This window comes from Gigantopelta aegis, chromosome 2, assembly GCF_016097555.1.
Source record: "Gigantopelta aegis isolate Gae_Host chromosome 2, Gae_host_genome, whole genome shotgun sequence".
Taxonomy (NCBI): domain Eukaryota; kingdom Metazoa; phylum Mollusca; class Gastropoda; order Neomphalida; family Peltospiridae; genus Gigantopelta; species Gigantopelta aegis.
Genome location: NC_054700.1, coordinates 6,509,740 through 6,530,124, shown reverse-complemented (window position 1 = coordinate 6,530,124; position 20,385 = coordinate 6,509,740). Strand labels below are relative to the sequence as shown.

Here is a 20,385-nt window from a genome sequence, read left to right as displayed (position 1 = left end):
CCTCATTTCACTATCAAACCATACGTAACTAAGGAGAAGCTTCACCGCGTCACGTGATAAACAATGGCGGCCAGGGGTCGAAGTACCCGTATGTTCGGTTCCGAGAATGATTCATTGTACGAAACGACTTGATTGACGATCGAATCGGCGAAAAAAAAAAAAAGCAGGGGTCGTCCTCAAGAAGAGGGTCCATTGGCTCCAGGTAGGTAGAGGTTCACTGTTCCTAGTGAGATTAATACAACTTCTACATCCACTGGGGCTATATGGGAAAACAGTTCTGTACTACGTCCCCCATGCTTTGTTTACATCGAAAGTAATGTGGAAATAGCATTTGCGCATGCGCAGCACAGGTGTTTGTAGTAGTTCCTGTACCGTTTTGCTTTGGCGGTGAACACGAAGAGATAATCGTAATGGCCCGAGAACAGACAGAAAATCTCAATCTTGCGATACGATTGACACAAAAACTGAGATCTAGCGTATCTCAAGTTTTCCAAGATCTTGCTGACGGCTTTGAAAATCAAAATGCATTCGGACCACAAGAAAGCGAGCCCGGGACCGGTGTGTCTGCATCTTGTTCGTTGAATAATTTGCAGAAATCTCTGAAGTTGGTCAATAATAACTATAGGTAAACGGTTAATAACTTAGGGAATCAACAATATACAACGGTTCATCCCAGCTACGCATTCGATTTAATACTAAATATCACAACAATAAATGAGATTCACTGTTACTAGTGTTAGCGGGTTATATCTAAAACGGAACCGTGCTAAAATGGCACCAAGCGAAAACGGAACCAAATTGGACAAAACGGAACCTGCGTTGGCTAAAACGGCACCATAATTGAATTTTATTTGAAGAATAGTAAATAAGACAAAAAACCCCAACAAAACAACTTAACTCAAATGAAAAGTTATTTATTAAAAGAAAAAATAAATGTTTTTGTGTCACTTCTGATAGTTGCACAAACAATCTTCAGGACAGGTAAATTTATTTACGTGCCTCCATCAGATAACTGTTCAAGCACGCTCCCATTGGGAGCCGCCTCTGACAAGAGCCAGACGCCAATCTTGCTGAGGAGAGCTCTTGTGAACTTTTTTTTTTTCTCAATAAAATTAAGTCAAAACAAAGAGACAACCGGAAGTTGGAAGAAAACGTGAGCTGTGTATGCATTTCTTAATTTTTACACATTCAATAAAGACAACACTTTTCCTTGTTGTTGTATTGTTCCTGTATTGTTGTTGTTGTATTAGACACACAGAATCATAGCTTCCTATTACAGATATGGAACAACCGAATCATTATCTATCTCAACTTTTGCAGTCATTATATATATGAGCTTAGGAGAGCTCATGTATGGGCTATGCCTGTTGAGTAATCCGTTTGTAAATTCAAGAAAACAAATGATATTTCTGTGTTGCAATTTGAGTTTAATTGTATGATAGCCCGGTTCCCTTACTTGTTTATTTAACACACAGCCTCCCAATGTAGAGAGGTGTTATCCATTGTGAACTAATTAGCAATATATGTTCACTAGAGTTTGTCCAAGTTCAGTCAAATTGGTGTTAAGACTACTTTCTGTATTTTCAAAGACTGTACCGCTAATTATGAGTTGTTTTCTTCATGACTCAAGTAAAACAAAAGGTTATATAAACCGTGTTTGTACCGTTCTGGTGTTGTTTGTCTCTTACAATGAGTAACATTTGTATCGCTTGTAAAAGGTGTGTCCGTCCTCGGCAAGAAGGAATTTTGTGTGATGGATGCTACAAATGGCAATGTATATAAGGCAGACGGCAACCCAGCGTCAGAGGCATGGCAGGCCTTCAAAGATGGCGAAATCACATCGATTCAGCTGCTTTCAAGCTGTTCTGATGTCCATGGCCCAGTCCATTTTGATTAAAAATTTGCAGTACATTTGGTGTCAAAGTGTCACATGACTATTAAACAAATAAAATGTTTTAATCTTGTCAACTTTGTTGTTAGTGTGTTATCGGCTATTGGACGTCAAACATATGGTCATTCTGACACAGTTTTTAGAGAAAACCCGCTGTTGCCACATATGCAACTCTTTTATGATAGGCAGCAAGAGATCTTTCATTTGCGATTCCCACAGGGAGGATAGCACAAACCATGGCCTTTGTTGAACCAGTTATGGATCTCTGGTCTGAGCAAGTGATTTAAACCTACCCATGTCTCGACTGAGCACTCATTCAGATTTGGAGCCTTTACCTGAATTAAAAATCCGAACCCAGTACCTACCAGTCTGGAGACCGATGACTTAATCACAGCGCTACCGAGGTCGGTATATATTAGGCATCAAAGTATGTACAAAGAGATAAGTGTACCAATGTAAAAAAAGAAAAGAAAAGAAATACAGACATTTATGTATTTACATCACGTTATAATCTATTAATATGTAATATTAGTAGTAACATTACATAAACAGTGTGGCCAGTCTACGTCATCAAAATGGAAAGACTTCCGAATTCCCCCCCCCCCCCCCCAACCCCTACTCATCGCTCTGAACCCTAACCCTAATCCTGAAATTAAAAATAAGATAAGTTATATATATTTATATATGGTGCCATTTTAGCCATGATAGGTTCCGTTTTCGCCAAAGAAAATGGTTCCGTTTTAGCCTGTTTTCCGTGTTAGCTCTGGGTAAGCAGAAAATTTCACCAAATTATCTACTAAACTTAAAAAATATCATTTATTTCATTTAATTATTTTGCTAAATTAAAATAAAATTCGCCAGTTGTTTTTGAAATTCACAATTGGCGAGTGCCAGAGCTAGCCCTGAGATTGGTGGGGTGGGTGTGAGCAGTTCAGCTCGCCACAAAATCAGCTGGCCCCAGCGTTTGGTCAACTCGCCTCGCACTGTTTAGTCAACTTATCATCAGACCATGTCTTTAAGGTGCGCGATCGAACTTGTACAGCGCACACAATTTCAATCTGGCGAGTGTAAAAAAATAACAAAAATATATTTCAATTTGCATCAACAGAATGAAATGGCGTTATATAGTATTTTTCTCTCTTAAAAAATCCAAAGAAAAATTATTAGGCCTATAATATGTCTACATTTACATGTATCCATTACTTCATTAATTGATAATGCTTGGTTTTTACTTGCCATAGCATTTTGATGGGATGCAGGGAACTCGTATGGAAAAAATAACGGTGAACTCGTATGGGGATATATACTTTGATATTTCTCTTAAATGTGTATTTTGACACTTGTTTTGTATACATGCTTCTTATTTATGTCCCCATCAGTCAACTATTTGCGCGTCAACCACAGTTTGTGTGTCAACGGCAGTCACCTATAATTAAAACACGCATGTCATTATACTTATTTCCTGCAACAGAAACCGTAAACAATGCATGCATGTTTTGCGTTTCTCACTAGCCCGAACTTAAAAACCACTGGCCACGGACGTTGGGGTAGCGGATTTGTCGAACTGTGCATAAAAACAACACAAGTTGCTATACAGTATTGGATATATCAGTTTGTAATTTCCATACGAGTTCACTGCATTTTCCCCCATACGAGTTTGTCTTCCATACGAGTTCACATATGGATTTCCATACGAGTTCACTGCATTTTCCCCCATACGAGTAAGTTTTCCATGGATACGAGTTCACCGCAAGCCATTTTGATGAGTTTGATTTTTCACTTGCCTAAGCGTTTTGAGGTGTGCGATTTTTCACTCGCCATGGTTTTTTGAAAGCCAAGGACTATCATTATCGTTTTATTAATTCAATATACCAACAGTTTGAGAAATAAAGTGCATTAAATAGTGTTGAAATGTATACCAGTCGGTATCCAAAAGCCTTGTCTGATCATTCGTTTAAGGAAATACGGGACAAACTCGCAAACATCGTTAAAATAGGCTTGACAGTTCATTGTTTATCCGATATTAGGATCTCCACAATATAAAACCATTTAATAAGTGATCGTAATAGCAGAGTTTCACTGTAATATTAATAAATAAAATAACACCAAATTTGTAAACGTCCATTTTTAATTTTGTCACAATTATTTATGGACAGTTTATTTGGGATGAGTTGTCCAAACACTGGGTGAGTTGACCAGCATTTGGTTGGGTGCTATGTGTGAAGAGTTATCCTTGAGGCAAGAGAAGAGTTTCGGTCCTGCATTATTTAGTTTATTGTATTCGATTTGCAAAAGGTATGCTGCATTTTTGTGCTCCTACTGTATAGTGAATAGTAGACATGTATACACTGCAGTCCAGAATAATTGTAAATAATTTTGAGACTATTGACTGGTAATGCCTAGATCTGTATTGACATCCAAGTGTTGTTAGCGATCATGAGGGGCGGAAAAGAAGTAAACTGACTGCTCTTAAACTTAATTTTTCCCTTTAGAAAAATATTAATCAAAGTGTTTGTCCACTGTGCATAGTTGAGAAACATATATATTTTATCATGTGGCTTTAAAAATTGAAAATGACGAACTGCATATGCGTGGAAAGGTTGTTTTTTCAAATGCATGTGCTTGAATGCAGTTAGAAACTATCACACTTTCCTGTTTACTGTATGGTGTTACACTTTTGTTTCCTATAATGGATTCGTTTTACGTCCATGTTGATTTTTTTCATTAACTGATTGGAATATATACAGTTTATTTCATAATTGAAAAATATAAAATTTTCTTTCCATAAGTATCATATTCATGTTTTGGTTGTTACCAAATGCAATTTGGGATGTCAGTTGTATATGTGGTCTCAGCTGCTTCTCAATTTCTAGTATTTGGGATGTCAGTGGTATATGTGGTCTCAGCTGCTTCTCAATTTCTAGTATTTGGGATGTCAGTTGTATATATATGTGGTCTTAGCTGCTTCTCAATTTCTAGTATTTGGGATGTCAGTGGTATATGTGGTCTCAGCTGCTTCTCAATTTCTAGTATTTGGGATGTCAGTGGTATATGTGGTCTCAGCTGCTTCTCAATTTCTAGTATTTGGGATGTCAGTTGTATATGTGGTCTCAGCTGCTTCTCAATTTCTAGTATTTGGGATGTCAGTTGTATATGTGGTCTCAGCTGCTTCTCAATTTCTAGTATTTGGGATGTCAGTTGTATATGTGGTCTCAGCTGCTTCTCAATTTCTAGTATTTGGGATGTCAGTGGTATATGTGGTCTCAGCTGCTTCTCAATTTCTAGTATTTGGGATGTCAGTTGTATATGTGGTCTCAGCTGCTTCTCAATTTCTAGTATTTGGGATGTCAGTGGTATATGTGGTCTCAGCTGCTTCTCAATTTCTAGTATTTGGGATGTCAATGGTATATGTGGTCTCAGCTGCTTCTCAATTTCTAGTATTTGCCTCCAGATTAAAATGTTAAAAGCACAGATTGCTTCCTATTCAACAAAATAAATTTTGAGCCTTGATAACCAATTCTGTCTGTCAGCCTTTGATATAATATTTATGTGTGTATTTTGTTTTGTAAAATTTCAGATTAGTACATGAATGTAAAAAAAAAAGTACTTCATATATATATACATATATACTTGTATATTTTAGTGAACTGGATAAAGTTGCATCAACGCTTTCAACATCCGTCTACACAGCAAACACTGGGCACATCTGTGTTGATCCTGTTGTTGACAAGATGCCAGTCTATTCTCAGATCCTGCACTCATACAAGTGGACTAACAAAGTAAATGAAATAGTCTCTTTATCAGAGATAAAACTTTTAAAGTTTTCAAGAATTTTATTTGTCTGTACAGTGTAAAGCTTACAGGTTTTTTTGCAGTTTATCCAAATTTTTCGATATTCTCCATCCAAAACTGGTATGTCAAAGTCCATGGTATGTGTTATACTCTTTGTGGGATGGTGCATATATAAGATCCCTTGCTACTAATAGAAAAATGTAGCAGATTTCCTCTCTAAGACTATACATATATGTAAAAAATTACCAAATGTCTGACATGCAATAGCCGATTAATTAATCAGTCAATGTGCTCTAGTGGTGTCGTTAAACAAAAACAAACTTTAACTTTAATACTGTGAATGGTGGCCACCGTTTTAAATATTCAAAGTATTCTGCATCCCGAGCCCTATGGCCAAATACCCGACCACTAATACTAAAATTTCGAGTATTGTTTTCATAACCCACTCTGCTTATATTTTCATACAAAGCGCATTGTTCCCACAGACAGAATAGTATAAACCAAATGGAGGCCTTTGTACACCAGTTGTGGTGCACTAGCTGAAATGCGATATAACCTGATGGTCCCACTGTGTGGCGGCAGAATGTTTCCTCTGTCATTATCTCTGTGACCAGTGCTTAACCATATGTCCGCACCATATAACCGTAATTAAAATCAGTAATGTGTTGAACATGTCGTTATTAAAACATTTCTTCCTTCTTCATATGCCAGCAAAGTGCTGATTAATTATTAATGCACTGTGGTGGTACTAAAAAATCCCTTTCCCAGTTTGTGTACATACAAAAAGAAACTCAACATAGCTGAGTCACTTTGGATTCACAGGCTGAATACAGTTTGAGCACACACAGACTTAATGAAAACCCGCCCAGTGGTTTTGGCTAGCTTTCAGTGCTCCCTTTGTTGTTTTAATGGGTCTCTCTTATTTTATTTCGTTTATTGGTTCCCTTAGTTTCCTTAGCTTGTGTTGTTTTTAATAATAAATCTCTTCATCTGGTGTAGGCTGTTTTTAGTCTCATTGCATCATGTTATTTTATTCCCCTGAGCAAGTTTAAAATTTAAAAACAAAATTGTGTAATTTTACAATAGTTTTTAAGACAATTTTAATATATTTTATACCTTTGCATATACAAGTAGCTGTATGTAATTTGCTATATTTCTCGTGCAGATGCATGAACATTCCGAGAAAGCCGTGTCGATCCTCCAGCAGAACTCGTTGAAGCGGTCCAGCCTGTCACCATACAGAATGAGCCGAGTGAAAGGACGATCTGTGTTGCTACCATCAGCATACCCACCCAGGTGAAATCAGAGAAACCTCACTGATTGAAACAGCTTTAAACTTCTTTTTTAAATTTTATTGTTGTGCTCTTTTTGATTTTGGGGCAGGACGTAGCCAGTAGTAAAGCGTCCGTCTGATGCGCGGTCGGTTTGGGATCGATCCCCATCGTTGGTCCCATTAGGCTATTTCTCATTCCAGCCAGTGCACCACGACTGGTATATCAAAGGCCGTGGTATGTACTATCCTTTCTGTAAGATGGTGCACATAAAATTTCTCTTGCTACAAATGAATAAAATGTAGTGGGTTTTTTCTCTAAGGCTATATGTCAATATTACAAAATATTTGACATTCAGCAGCCGATGATTACTAAATCAATGTGCTCTAGTGGTGTCATTAAACGAAACAAACTTTTTGATTTTATTTTATATGATTAAAATGAACAATAGCATGTACCTAATTGGCATCTTCATGATAAATGTCTGTAATCTGATATTTGTGGTAGAAAGGTGCCTTACCTGTACCTGCTCTGTTGTTTTTCAGAATATAATAGAGAAAGAACAATTTGTTTTTAGCTTTACAAAATGTATCTAGAGTTAGGGGTGTTACATGTTACTAAAACTAGTGCTCCCTAGCCTTGTTCTATTCACTCTCGTGTAAAATGCCATCGTCATACATGCCTGTACCTACCATTGTGTTTTTCAGAAATCTAATGGAAAACCCACATTTTTTTTGTTGTTGTTCAGCTTTACATGTTATACAGTGTTCGAAATAAGAACTTGTCCATTTGTCCTGACAAGTGAAAATCGCCTTGGACAAGCAAACTATACCCCAGTGGTTGTCCAGTGGACAAGTGAAAATGTTCAGTGCAGTTTCATTTTCAGCAATTAAAAAGATCACCCTTACACTTTAATGAAATAAGTAGATTTCTATATGTACTTCTCTCTGATGAGCTAGTGAAAATGTCTGCTTATTTCCATAGCTGGTATATATGTATCTGAAGTAGGGGTGTTACATGTAATTGAAACTAATGCTCCCCAACTACTGTTTTATAAATTATACTGCACCTTCATGGTGGTTCACTTTTATCATTTCACTATCCAGTACATAGTGGCTTTTTCATTTTCAGTGAGAAATTGGCTAAACCGCCTTTTAATACTGTGAACTATGCAGTCCATTTATCCCCTTGTTTTTAAGCAAATTTTAGGTGAGATGTTGTGTAGTTTACTCGGTGTTTGGCAAATGTTTGAGAAAGCTTTGGCTAGTGTCTATGGATGTATTATAGTAATATGGTTGATAATTTCCACCAGCCCAACCAAAAATTTACTAGCCAGGACCTAGGGCTAGTGGATTTGTCGAACCCTGGTTTACTTTTGGCCATTTATACATTTATTCATTTTAAAATGAAAACAAAAAGACATTACATGCAAGCCAACATTGCTTTGGCATTCTAGTTAAATTATATTTATTACATATACACATATTTATTACATATTGTAATTATAATATTTTTATTACATATTTACATATGTGTAACTATGGCTCTGTGTTTCTTATTTTTAGCAAGGTGGATACTTTTATTGCACAACTCGACCGTCAGTTCCAAGACATCCAGTTCAACGTGACTCGTCCTCTTGGCAGCTGTGCAGTGGTACAGGTAGAGATTAAATATTTAAGTGGTGTGAAGTATATTTATGGTATCCAGCTATCTCTGTGATGATAAGAATAGCCAATTATCACTAGATAAAAATTCAAGATTTTCGTTCAGTTACCAAAATTACACATGACATAAGCTTGACTTGACTTGACTCATTTACTTTAGACTACATTTTTAATGACACAGTTTTTATATAAGTAATTTCAGTGCACCGGGCTAAAAATATGCGTGAATCTCCGAATCCGATCGCGTCAGCATTAACCATCCGAATCTATCGGGATTTGCATGAAATATTTTTGGAAATTTATTAAATCTTATAATCAGTTAGTAAACTGTTACTAAGCAAGAAATAATAATGCAAAAATAGTCTGGTTCTCAAGCTTCACTCTGAACTAGCTTTTAAAGCGTATCATACATTCATAGCCATGTAGTCTAAGAAATGTTGTGGGTTGTTGAGACTAGCCTGGCCTTAAGTCAGTCTATTGTTGACCCGTTTCTATGATTCAAAGTTGTCCTGAAGAGAATGGAAAGTAACGTGGAAAGTCACGATTTCTTTGCCAAAATTTGTACAACACTGCTTTTCTTTGTTGGTTCGTTAAAAACCTTCATTTTAATAAAATTATCTGCTCTTTCTCACTGGACCTGTGCTGCAGTAATATCCATACAAATGTCAATGAACAATCCCAAAGTACCTCCTTGCGCAGTTTATCAAACTAAATTAAACATGCCGACTTACGTGATCATCAGACTGAAACTGGTAGGTACTGGGTAAGTTTCTGTGGCTCAGTAGAAAGTTATTCAGTGACTTCTCTCTCACTGACAATGAGACGAGACGTAGCCCTGTGGTACAGCGCTTGCTTGATGCACGGTCGGTGTGGGATCGAACCCCGTCAGTGGGTCCATTGGGCTATTTCTCGTTTGAGCCAGTGCACCATGACTGGTATATCAAAGGCCGTTGTATGCACTACCCTGTCTGTGGGATGGTGCATATAAAAGATCCCTTGCTGCTAATCGAAAAGAGTAGCCCATGAAGTGGCGACAGCGGGTTTCCTCTCTCAATATCTGTGTGGTCCTTAACCATATGTCTGACGCCATATGACCGTAAATACAATGTGATGAGTGCATCGTTAAATAAAACATTTCTTTTTTTTCTCACTGACAACTAGCCATTAAACCACTATCCTGGACAGATAGCCTAAATGTGTGCCCAGGACTGTTTGCTTGTACCTTAGTTGAATAGGCTACATGCATGAAAATAAAGATAAATTATGTAAGACCATGAACATGGAACCATCATCCCCAAAAATTCTTAGTAAAATACTGTATTAAATGTGGGACTGGACACCATGCTATTGCAGAAATTTATAAATAAAAACTTTTTGTAAAGTTCTAGTTTAAATATAAGTTTGGATTAAGAAGATTCTCGTGGATTGCTTCCATAAGAATCCACATGGATGGATTCTCATGAAAACTGACAAATCTTTAGCCCTGATGCAGTAAATACAAAAGCTGGTTCATAGGAATTTCATTGCCACTTGCTACTGGGAATCAGTCCAGTGTGTGGTACTGGAGGATGCTTGCCAGTGAATAAATCTCTGCATAGTGGCAGTAAAAGTTATCTCTATCAATCTGTAGACATCTGGAGTCAAAATAACCATGTTAGAACCCAAATGTTATGAGGTGTTGGTAAAGATATATTCCTTTCTTCTGCTTCTCTCTGCAGGTAACCCTGGGCCGAACTATGAAGGTGTTGCTTGTGTTCAGGGGTTTGATGATAGAGTGGGTCAAAGTGAAAGGCTACCAAGAAGACTTCCTTACAGAAGATGGAAAGGTTTGTTACATACTATTTTACTTGGAACTCGAATATACTTAACAAAAACTGTGCTTCTTAAGGTAGTACTAAACCAAATAATGTCTGGCTAGGTCAGAGTTCGAGGTGCACCCAAATTTTGATAGAGCAGTTAATACCACAAGTCCTGCCAATAGTGATAAATGTGAGTGAGTGTTGTGAAAAAACCAATTAGTTTCATTTGGGAAAACAATATATGCAATTTTATTTTTTGTGGTACCACTAGCCTTGTACTTTAAATATGTATATGGGGTACCAGTGAAAAATAAAAGGACTCAAATATTGTGTGAAACTAGGGGTGTTGTAAAAACATCTGGTTATACTGAAAATGAGCTGTGAAAGGTACCATTTTCTGCAGTTAATACTTTCGGGTAGGGGTTGTAGTACTGATATTTATGGGTCATAGTGTGGTTGATATATTGTATATAGTATTTTCAAACACAAACATTAACATGTTCTTCTATGGGATTTTATCTGATATAGTAATAATGTCAGCTGAAATTTGGATGATTTTGTGGATTGCAGTTAAATATAAAGCTGATACTTCAAATGTAAAAAAAACTAAAAAATTAAAACTATAAAGCAGTGCAGAGGTTGAATATATATATATATATATTAAAAATAGTTTTAATCATCTATGGCTCTAAACTGGCTTCTAACTCAACTCATTCTGGGAGGAGAGGGATGTTAGTTTGCTCCTAAACCTCTACATATTATTTCAAACCCTGAGATGATTACGTAATGTATTTCAGTTTTGCTTGTTTCATGTCTACATGTCCATTTTCTTAAATTTCAGATAGATATCTGGTCAAATTCACGGTTTCAAGTCTTCCGAAAGGTATTGTGTTCTCATGTCCAGATTGTTATATTTACCTTCACTACTGTAATTTCATGTGTATTGCTTAAGGGCTATACATTTTAAAACACCTCGCTTGATGCACGGTTGGTCTGAGGTCATCTCCATCAGTGGGCCCATTGGGCTAGTTCTCGTTTCAGCCTGTGCACCACGACTGGCATATCAAAGGCCGTGGTATGTGCTACCCTGTCTGTGGGATGGTGCACATAAAAGATCCCTTGCTGCTAATCGAAAATAGTAGTCCATGAAGTGGCAACAGCGGGTTTCTTCTCTTAATATCTGTGTGGTCCATGACCATATGTTTGACGCCATATAACCGTAAATAAAATGTGTTAAATAAAACATTTCTTTTTTCCAATAGCCGATGATTAATAAATCAGTGTGCTCTAGCAGTGTCGTTAAACAAACTGTTAACTTTGTTTCTCAGGACTAAAAAAAAACTTGTGGAAAATACAAACATTTTAACTCTGATAAACATAGGCTGTTTTCTTTGACAGATTACCGACCATGCAACAGCAGCGACATTGCACTTCTACCACATCATGCCAGAGATTAGTATCCAGTCCTTCATAGCAAGTACTCCATACTGCCAGCTTTAATAAATATTTGTCATTCCGTTTTACAAAGCGGTCTTAGTGCTAAAATTGCCTTAAATGCATTGCTACAGCTTTAACAAATATTTGTCTATCTGGACCCCGTTTTACAAAGTGATCTTAGTGCTAAAATTGCCTTAAATGCATTGCTACAGCTTTAACAAATATTTGTCTATCTGGACCCCGTTTTACAAAGTGATCTTAGTGCTAAAATTGCCTTAAATGCAATGCTACAGCTTTAACAAATATTTGTCTATCTGGACCCCGTTTTACAAAGTGATCTTAGTGCTAAAATTGCCTTAAATGCATTGCTACAGCTTTAACAAATATTTGTCTATCTGGACCCCGTTTTACAAAGTGATCTTAGTGCTAAAATTGCCTTAAATGCATTGCTACAGCTTTAACAAATATTTGTCTATCTGGACCCCGTTTTACAAAGTGATCTTAGTGCTAAAATTGCCTTAAATGCATTGCTACAGCTTTAACAAATATTTGTCTATCTGGACCCCGTTTTACAAAGTGATCTTAGTGCTAAAATTGCCTTAAATGCATTGCTACAGCTTTAACAAATATTTGTCTATCTGGACCCCGTTTTACTAAGCGATCTTAGTGCTAAAATCACCTTAAGTGCATTGCTATCTCATGTATTTACGGTATCTTAATGCTAAGATTGCTTTGTAAAATGTCGCCCTAGTGATAGTATCCTCCATTTAGTTCTTTATATGGAAGACATTTGTTGCATTCAGTTTAATGGGTTGGTGAGAAACACATTTTCAATTCTGATCATCGGAACCCATCATTAACAGTTTTCGGTAATCATGATGATGGTGAATTATGTTTCATGATATTGGGTAACAGAATTTTGGGTTCCCTGATTTTGCCAACACATTGGAAATGATTGTTTTAGTGAAATCTAGATTTTGTTTTTATATATATTTCATTAGGTGTATAGGATAACATATTTATCCTATAACTTACCCATGTGATAATTTACTTTATTAACCTGGTTAATAATGGTATGCAAATTTGCAAGGTCTCTAGGTAATATGTTGTTGTGGATGGGTCATTTGCTTACAAGCCAACAAGACCCGTGTACCTGAACGTAACGTTTTCAAAGATTTGTTTAAAATGCGTGATGTCAAACTAATCTGTGCTAATCATGATGACGTTATATTATCGATGGTGGCGACTTTAGTACTGTGATTTACTAAAAAAAACTGAATTAAAATGTTAGTTTAGAAGTGTTATAGGATAAATAGAATTCGCTACTCGTGTTTTTTAATATGTAAAATATCAACCTCGTCTAGTTAATCGGTATTTGTCTCAGCAGAGCCTTGACAAATACCGATTAACATAGACTCGGTTGATATTTTCCATATTAAAAAATACTCTATGTATAGTCGGAAGGAATTTTCCTTGATATTTAAAAAAATTAATTTTGATCTTGGCCCTGTCAGATTTTCATTTGAGACTTGGTAGACCCCACCCTCCCATCTCATATGCCTGTCTATATTTGAAAGAGTTCAATTTCAAAGCGTGATGTATGCTATTAACTTTTTCCCTCCCATTCTCGACTGCAGTCGAGATGCACAAAACTAATGTAAAAACCTATTCTCGACTGTCAAGACGCATCCGGTCTTTGTAAACACAGCTGTCAACCTTCATAGGAGTTATCTATCTTGATTCTGTGAATGCTAGAACATAGTAGAATGACTATCGAATGTGTCGAGTGTATTTTGTTGACTGGAATTCATATTTAAGTTGTTATCGCAATATCGAAAAGAAAACATAAAAGGGTCTAAATTTGTGTGAACATTACTGATGACATAACGCATACATGGGTTCGATTTCTCAGTATTTGTATAATATTTCTTTTAAAACATGTTCGACATTATTATTATATGAAAATTGAAGATTTGTAAAGGATATATTTGCTGAAAATAACTGATAATACAGACTTTGAAGTAGATGATGGATGGGATTACTTTTCGTCATTTGAAAGTGCAAATAAACTTTGTGAAAGCATCATGAACAATGACGTCGTGGATCGTGATCATAGAGGTTAAAAAAAAATATCAAGATAAGTTCTTCTGTAAATTTTATTTATGTAATTAGACTTACTAAGATGTCCTAAACTATGACACACATCAAAAGATTGTTACATTAGTTGTTTTCTTACAATTTGAGGTTGAAAAATGTAGGTTCAAAATTACAAATTTCTTGTTGAAAAACTTGGTCAGTGATGACATTTTCTGGATGTAAAGCTGGATGAAAAAGAGTTAACTTTTCTCTTTCTTTTTTGTGTTCGTTTACAGATATGGTTGCAGGGATATAAAAATCTGTTTTCTGCTCCATGTCATAAATGTGGTAAACACCTACAAGGTGCACTACTCCCAACGTGGCGTGATTTGCGGACCCGGGACCCGTACCATGAGAGTTGTAGACACTGATTGACATCAGCATGGTGCAATACCGATTCACAAACACTGACACAAGATCGGAATACCACACTGTTGGTTGGCTTGGTTTATCAAAGCTTAACCAGTGAATTCTCCCTTCCCAGAAGACAGAGAGAAAAAGTTCGATAAAAATGGGTGAAGCTACATGTTTGCAGTCACTGATCCTGGATTGAAAAAGTACGAGAAGTGACATCTCCCTTCCCAAAAGAAAGACGAGAAGTTCGATAAAAATAGCAAAGTGAACCATCGATTGGTTAAGATATTATTTTATTATATAAATAAGCCAAAATATGTTTTCATTTTTACAGTGAAGGTAAAGCATTATCGGTATATTTTGTAGTGTTTAACCAGATTCTACCTTTATTAGGAAGGTCCAGAATTGTACACTCAGGCTGAATCGTAATATTTGATTGTTAAAATGTAAAAGTAAAATGTGGGGGTGTTTTAGTGACAAATATTTCAGTGTCATCATCATATTAATATAAAAGTAGTAATATCTGGGTCATATTTAGTACCCACTAAATTCCCCTGGAAAAACAACTGCTTGAAGTTTTTTGACCATTTTATTGATTGCTTGTCGCTTCTTTTGAACGCCATGAATTAACAGTTTGATTTGCTCTGAGTATCATTCTCAATTGTTCATATATAACTCCATTAGCCTGACACAGTGGGTTATGTAACCCTGTCCATAGGTAAAAATATCTTATACTAGCTAAATAGACAATAACTAGACTGAATGAGAAATTCTGCTTGGCAGTCTTGCAGAATTTCCCATTCTTATCTTCGTAGGATAAAGCCGATATCCGACATCATTAACTAGTTATTATCTTTATCCTGCTATCATTTCTGTTATTTCAGCCACAGTGTACGATGACCTAGAGGTCAAATGGACGATTTTGTCATGTAGCTATGAGTGTGATGTCACACGAGTAAGGTCAAAAATCATATCCTGCATATACAGGTACGACTGCCGTATCCGTCATCATATTTTGTCAGTAGAAACAGTGGTTGCAGGATAAATACAATTTAATGGTAAGGTGCTATATATTTAGAACATAATGGCAGTATATTAGAATCTTCTTTCAGAAAAGTACCAGTTCCATAACAGTGCTGTGGGGTTAATTCCAAATAGTCATGGTCCAGTGCTACTGCGTAACTGTTGGCAGGTGAGATCAATTGCAAAATGGGCATTTTTGAAATCCCTGAAAAATTTAAGCCATGGTTCCAAAAAAATTATCACTGTACCCAATGTTGTTTCTCAAGTTAGCTGGCCGAAGATCAAAATCTGTGTTTGTAAACTCATCGTCCCAAGGTAAATTCATTTGCTTGGCATTCGGTGGACTGCCTCCAAACTTTTTACAGTGGTGGAATGTCTGCAATTTTTGAGTGCATTTTTCACACTGAATTTCCGTGATACCATAGTCACTACTCAAGGCCATATCTGCCATATAGGTAACACCTTTTGTCATTTCCGCATGGCAATAACTCTTGACAAAGAATTTATCTCCATCCTTGCCAACATGGAGGAAGATAATAATTTTTTCACTATAGAATGTCTTTACTGTGTCGATATCCAATTCTTTGTCAAACTGTTGCAAATAATGTTTTACAGGCATCGGTAGGCTCTTCCACGCTTCAGGTGGTACCTTTACTTCGGCTTGCATTTGGAAAGAGCTGCATGCTCATACTTTAAACCATGTACAAGAGACGGTGCCTTAACACTTGTAACAGTCACCATCGACTTTGCCAGTTTATGTTTATCTGTGCGGTTGGTCGTTTTGCATATCCTGCTGAAGTTTGAAGTTTGACAATGTATGATGTTTGGTCCACTCATCTGCCCAAAGTGGATTTTTCCCCTGACCACAGGTTTGTTTCTCAATATTTTTAATTTCTTCTTCTGTGATTTCAGTCACAAAGATTGCCTCCAAATAACAGTCCTGTGGGGTTAATTCCAAATAGTCATGGTCTAGTGCTACTGCATAACTGTTGGCAGGTGGGATCAATTGAAAAATGGGCATTTTTTAAATCCCTAAAAAATTTAAGCGATGGTTCCAAAAAAAAATCACAGTACCCAGGGTTGTTTCTCAAGTTAGCTGGTCGAGGATCAAAATCCATGTTTGTAAACTCATCATCCTGAGGTAAATTCATTTGCTTGGCATTTCTTGGACTGCCTACAAACGTTTTACAGTGGTAGAATATATGCAATTTTTTAGTATGCCTACATTTTTCCTCAGTGATAATAGTTTTTGTTGAACAAAAGATGTTTACAGCATACACCACTGTGCACACATGTTTACAATGGGCATTTGGGCCCATGCTAGCTGCACACTTGCACTGAGTTTCGATGATATCACCATCACTACTCAAGGCCATATCTATCATATAGGTAACACCTTTTGTCATTTCTGCATGGCAACAGCTCTTGACAAAGAATTTATCTCCATCCTTGCCTACATGGAGGAAGATAATAATTTTTTCACTATAGAATGTCTTTACTGTTTCAATATCCAATTCTTTGTCAAACTGATGCAAATAATGATTTACAGTGTCTATTGTTAAATAACAAAATTGTGTATCTGAATTAATATCTCTGAAGCAAACTGAATCTGGAATCAGCATATAAGAGTCTGGTCCACAAACATCCGTCTGGCCAAAGTTTTTGTTTCGTTCATATGCCATGAAGTCTGAACCGAAATCAAAACAAATTTTTAAAAATGTTTTTATCAAGGTCATAGAACTTTCATTAGACCAAACAAAATAATAGTAGTGGTTCCGATTACCTGACCATCCCTAGAAAAATCATACGCAAAAAAAATTAATTGCTGACTGAGAGTCTAAATTGATATCACCAACAAGCAGATTAGTTCTTTGTTTAAATTTTGCAAAATATTTAATATTCAACATGATTTCTTGACAAACTCTAGAACCGGCATGTACTGCCACCATGTGGTGAATCAAGGGAAGATAACTCACTACTTCCCCTCATTGAATCACATAGTCAAGTGCATTCAACTGCTTTAATACAACAGCCAGACCACTATAAGACATCTAAAGTTTTGGGCAAATTCTTTCTCTTCTATATTCATGTATATGTCGCTGCATACAAAGGGATAATTTGTTATGTAGCAATAACTTCAATTAGGTTTTTTGCTATAAAATTAAATTAAACTGAATTTTAATTATCCTGCTGTCTTCAAGTATTGAAAATAGTTTTTCAAAAATGAAGATGAAAACTGCACGCAAAACTCCTTTGTTTTTGGTTTAACTTGTATCTTCCTTGTTCTTTGTAATGGCTTATAAGTAATAATTTTCTTTGCCTGCTGCCTTTTTACTGGTGGATTCAAATTGGGGATTGGATTCTTCTTCTTCTGTGTTCAAGCTATATTAGAGCTTGGTGCATGTACAAACATTTCGAATTGGATTCAAATCAGGGAGAGTTTTCTCAACCAATGTTGCTTGACTCTGAATAAAAGTATCACGTACTATATGTACAGCAGGGGCATCTTTGGGTAATGGTGTTTCTTCATTACCACTATCAACATTACTAACACTGGCATACGTCTCCCTGTTTATTGCCTGAAGAACCTGTAAACAAAAATACATTTGTGAGCAAAATAAGGATGCATTGAAAACTAAATAAATTCAGATTGGTATGGCCCTTTTCGTTGAGCAGTTGCCACACTGAGGGTAGCAGTTGCGACGATGACTGACATACTGACCCGTCTTTTTCAAGATTTCAATGAATGCGGAATTTGCATCACAAAACATCCATTTTTTTGCGGGAGTAGCAGTCAACAGCGCATGCACTTGGATGTTGTAGTTCCTACACTGGCCACCAGATGGACCTGGTGATGGTTTAACCCGTTACGGTGCTTATGAAAGTTGAATTGCTGCTATCTCGACACATTTTTAAGGTACGGGCGGGGACGATCACCTACTCTTTTTCTTTTCTTTTTTTTGGCCTTAGTGTGTTCGATGGGCATCGTTAACATGTGTAGTACTAAAAACATGAGTGACCCATCAATAGAGTATATTTGAACAATATGCAAATAAAATATTTATTTCCAAATGTTAGATTGGATTTTCTCACATCCCTTTTCTTCAGTTAATTATGTCCTGTTGAGTGTCATCTTGATATGTCATCCAACATTCAGATGGGATTCTGAAAAAAAGAAAAAGAAAAAATATTTTATATGGCTTGGATAGATCTGCTGTTGTTTATTAATGTAAACATTTAGTTCTTTTTATTACTAGAGAATCCTTATAGCATACCAAGTTTCAGGTGTGGGGAATCAAAACTTCAGAAGGAAATAAACAGTAAATTTCAGTTAATTCAATCAGATCTCTATGATAAAACAGACTTGTGAAATATTCAATGTTGACCTTTAATTTTAATTATTAAGAAATCAAAAAATAAAATACTAAGAGCATCTTTTACGATTAAACTTTGCCACGTGCCAGTGTCATGGAAGATAGAGATGGGATGAGGGTTACTATTTTGTTGATCATCACAAATAGTACCCACCGACACATGTCTCATATCTCTGTCACTCACGTGGCACTGACAAAGTGTGGAACTCAAGTCTCAGTTCTGACTAAACCAACTACGTGCTTATTATCTCATTGCCGTTGAAAGCACTGTGTGATTTGTCATCTTGCAGTACGAACAATGTGGCTTGAATGATTTAGCATCAGCGGATAACTGACTACTGGCCAAGGAACTTGGCACTATCATTCACAGACCCAGCCCTACCAATAGTTGTACCCACATTACATCTAGTATTGCTACCGTTATTCCAACTAGAACCATCATTGGGCTATTTCTCGCTCCAGCCAGTGCCCCACGACTGGTATTTCAAAGGCCGTGGTTTGTGCTATCTTGTCTATGGGATGGTGCATATAAAAGATCCCTTGCTGCTAATCGGAAAGAGTAGCCTTTGAAGTGGCGACAGCGGGTTTCCTCCCTCAATATCTGTGTGGTCCTCAACCATATGTCTGACACCATATAACTGTAAATAAAATGTGTTGAGTGCGTCGTTAAATAAAACATTTCCTTCCTTTCCAACTACAGGCTTGCAAGCGGGCCCTTATTTTCCTAATTTTCCTTATTTTTTGACAGCAGCCCTAATATTCCTTATTAAAGGAAACATGACACGAGACCATATTATAGCTCATTTTAAAAGAAAAATGATATACAAATAATATACAAATAACTTTATAACAATAAAATACGTGTAGTTAACTTAAAATGAAGAAATTACGCTAATCAGTATCAAAGTACGATTTATGCATATTTCTTCGTGAGCGTTCGGAAAAAAAGGGAAGTGACGTCAGAGCCGCTGTACTCTTCCATTGTTGTTAACTGTTTATATATGGAGTAAGGGGCTTACGATCTTTTCAGTCCAACAGTGCCGTACTGCGCGGCCTTTGGGTGTAAAAATAAACACTTTAAACGATCGGGATTGTCTTTTTATGGTTTTCCAAAGGATTGTATCCGAAGAAAGACGCGTGTATTTTATCGCAAAAGAAAAGATTGGACACCAACACCGCATAGTACTTTGGTGTCAGCCTATTTACAGCCCGGAGCCCGAACGTTACCCGGAGACAAATACAGTACTCGGTTGCGAATGCCGAGGTGTACATTGTACATATTTGGCACAAAGATACACCTCAGCATGATGTATTTATATATGTTAAAACAAAAATGTAGAATTTTTTATTTATTTATTTTTTGGAAAAAAAAAGATTTTTCATGTTAGGGCTGTAGGCCTACATAACAAAATCTGTATTCACCGTCCGAAGAAGGAAACGTCAATAAGTAATTAAATATGGCATATACAAACATGGGATTTGCATGAGGATACATCTCAGTACGATGTATTTAAATATGTTTTTAAAAAAACGTGTAGAAAACAATAATAATTTTAAATAATGTTTTTAATCTTCGGGCAGAATACGTCACAAAAACGTTCCTCATCGCCCGAAGCCCCAAAGCAACACGAAGTTCAATACAAA

At 36.5% G+C, this 20,385-nt stretch overlaps 1 protein-coding gene across 1 annotated transcript; it reads left to right on the top strand.

Annotated features, from left to right (window-relative positions):
* The first annotated feature begins 375 nt into the window (after positions 1-375).
* On the top strand, positions 376-19,250 carry LOC121380560 (mediator of RNA polymerase II transcription subunit 27-B-like). The gene is made up of 8 exons (XM_041509433.1): positions 376-625; positions 5,535-5,670; positions 6,849-6,979; positions 8,520-8,613; positions 10,337-10,444; positions 11,259-11,300; positions 11,816-11,890; positions 14,227-19,250. The coding sequence occupies exons 1-8, from the start codon at positions 411-413 to the stop codon at positions 14,359-14,361; spliced, it is 936 nt and encodes a 311-aa protein (XP_041365367.1). The 5' UTR covers positions 376-410; the 3' UTR covers positions 14,362-19,250.
* The last annotated feature ends 1,135 nt before the right edge of the window (positions 19,251-20,385 follow it).

Bases quoted from the DNA above. Each gene is read 5' to 3' on its own strand.
- LOC121380560 (XM_041509433.1), top strand. From the start codon at position 411: ATGGCCCGAGAACAGACAGAAAATCTCAATCTTGCGATACGATTGACA. The intron at 5,671-6,848 runs GTAAATGAAATA...TTTCTCGTGCAG, and splicing joins CATACAAGTGGACTAACAAA to ATGCATGAACATTCCGAGAA. The intron at 11,891-14,226 runs GCAAGTACTCCA...GTTCGTTTACAG, and splicing joins TTAGTATCCAGTCCTTCATA to ATATGGTTGCAGGGATATAA.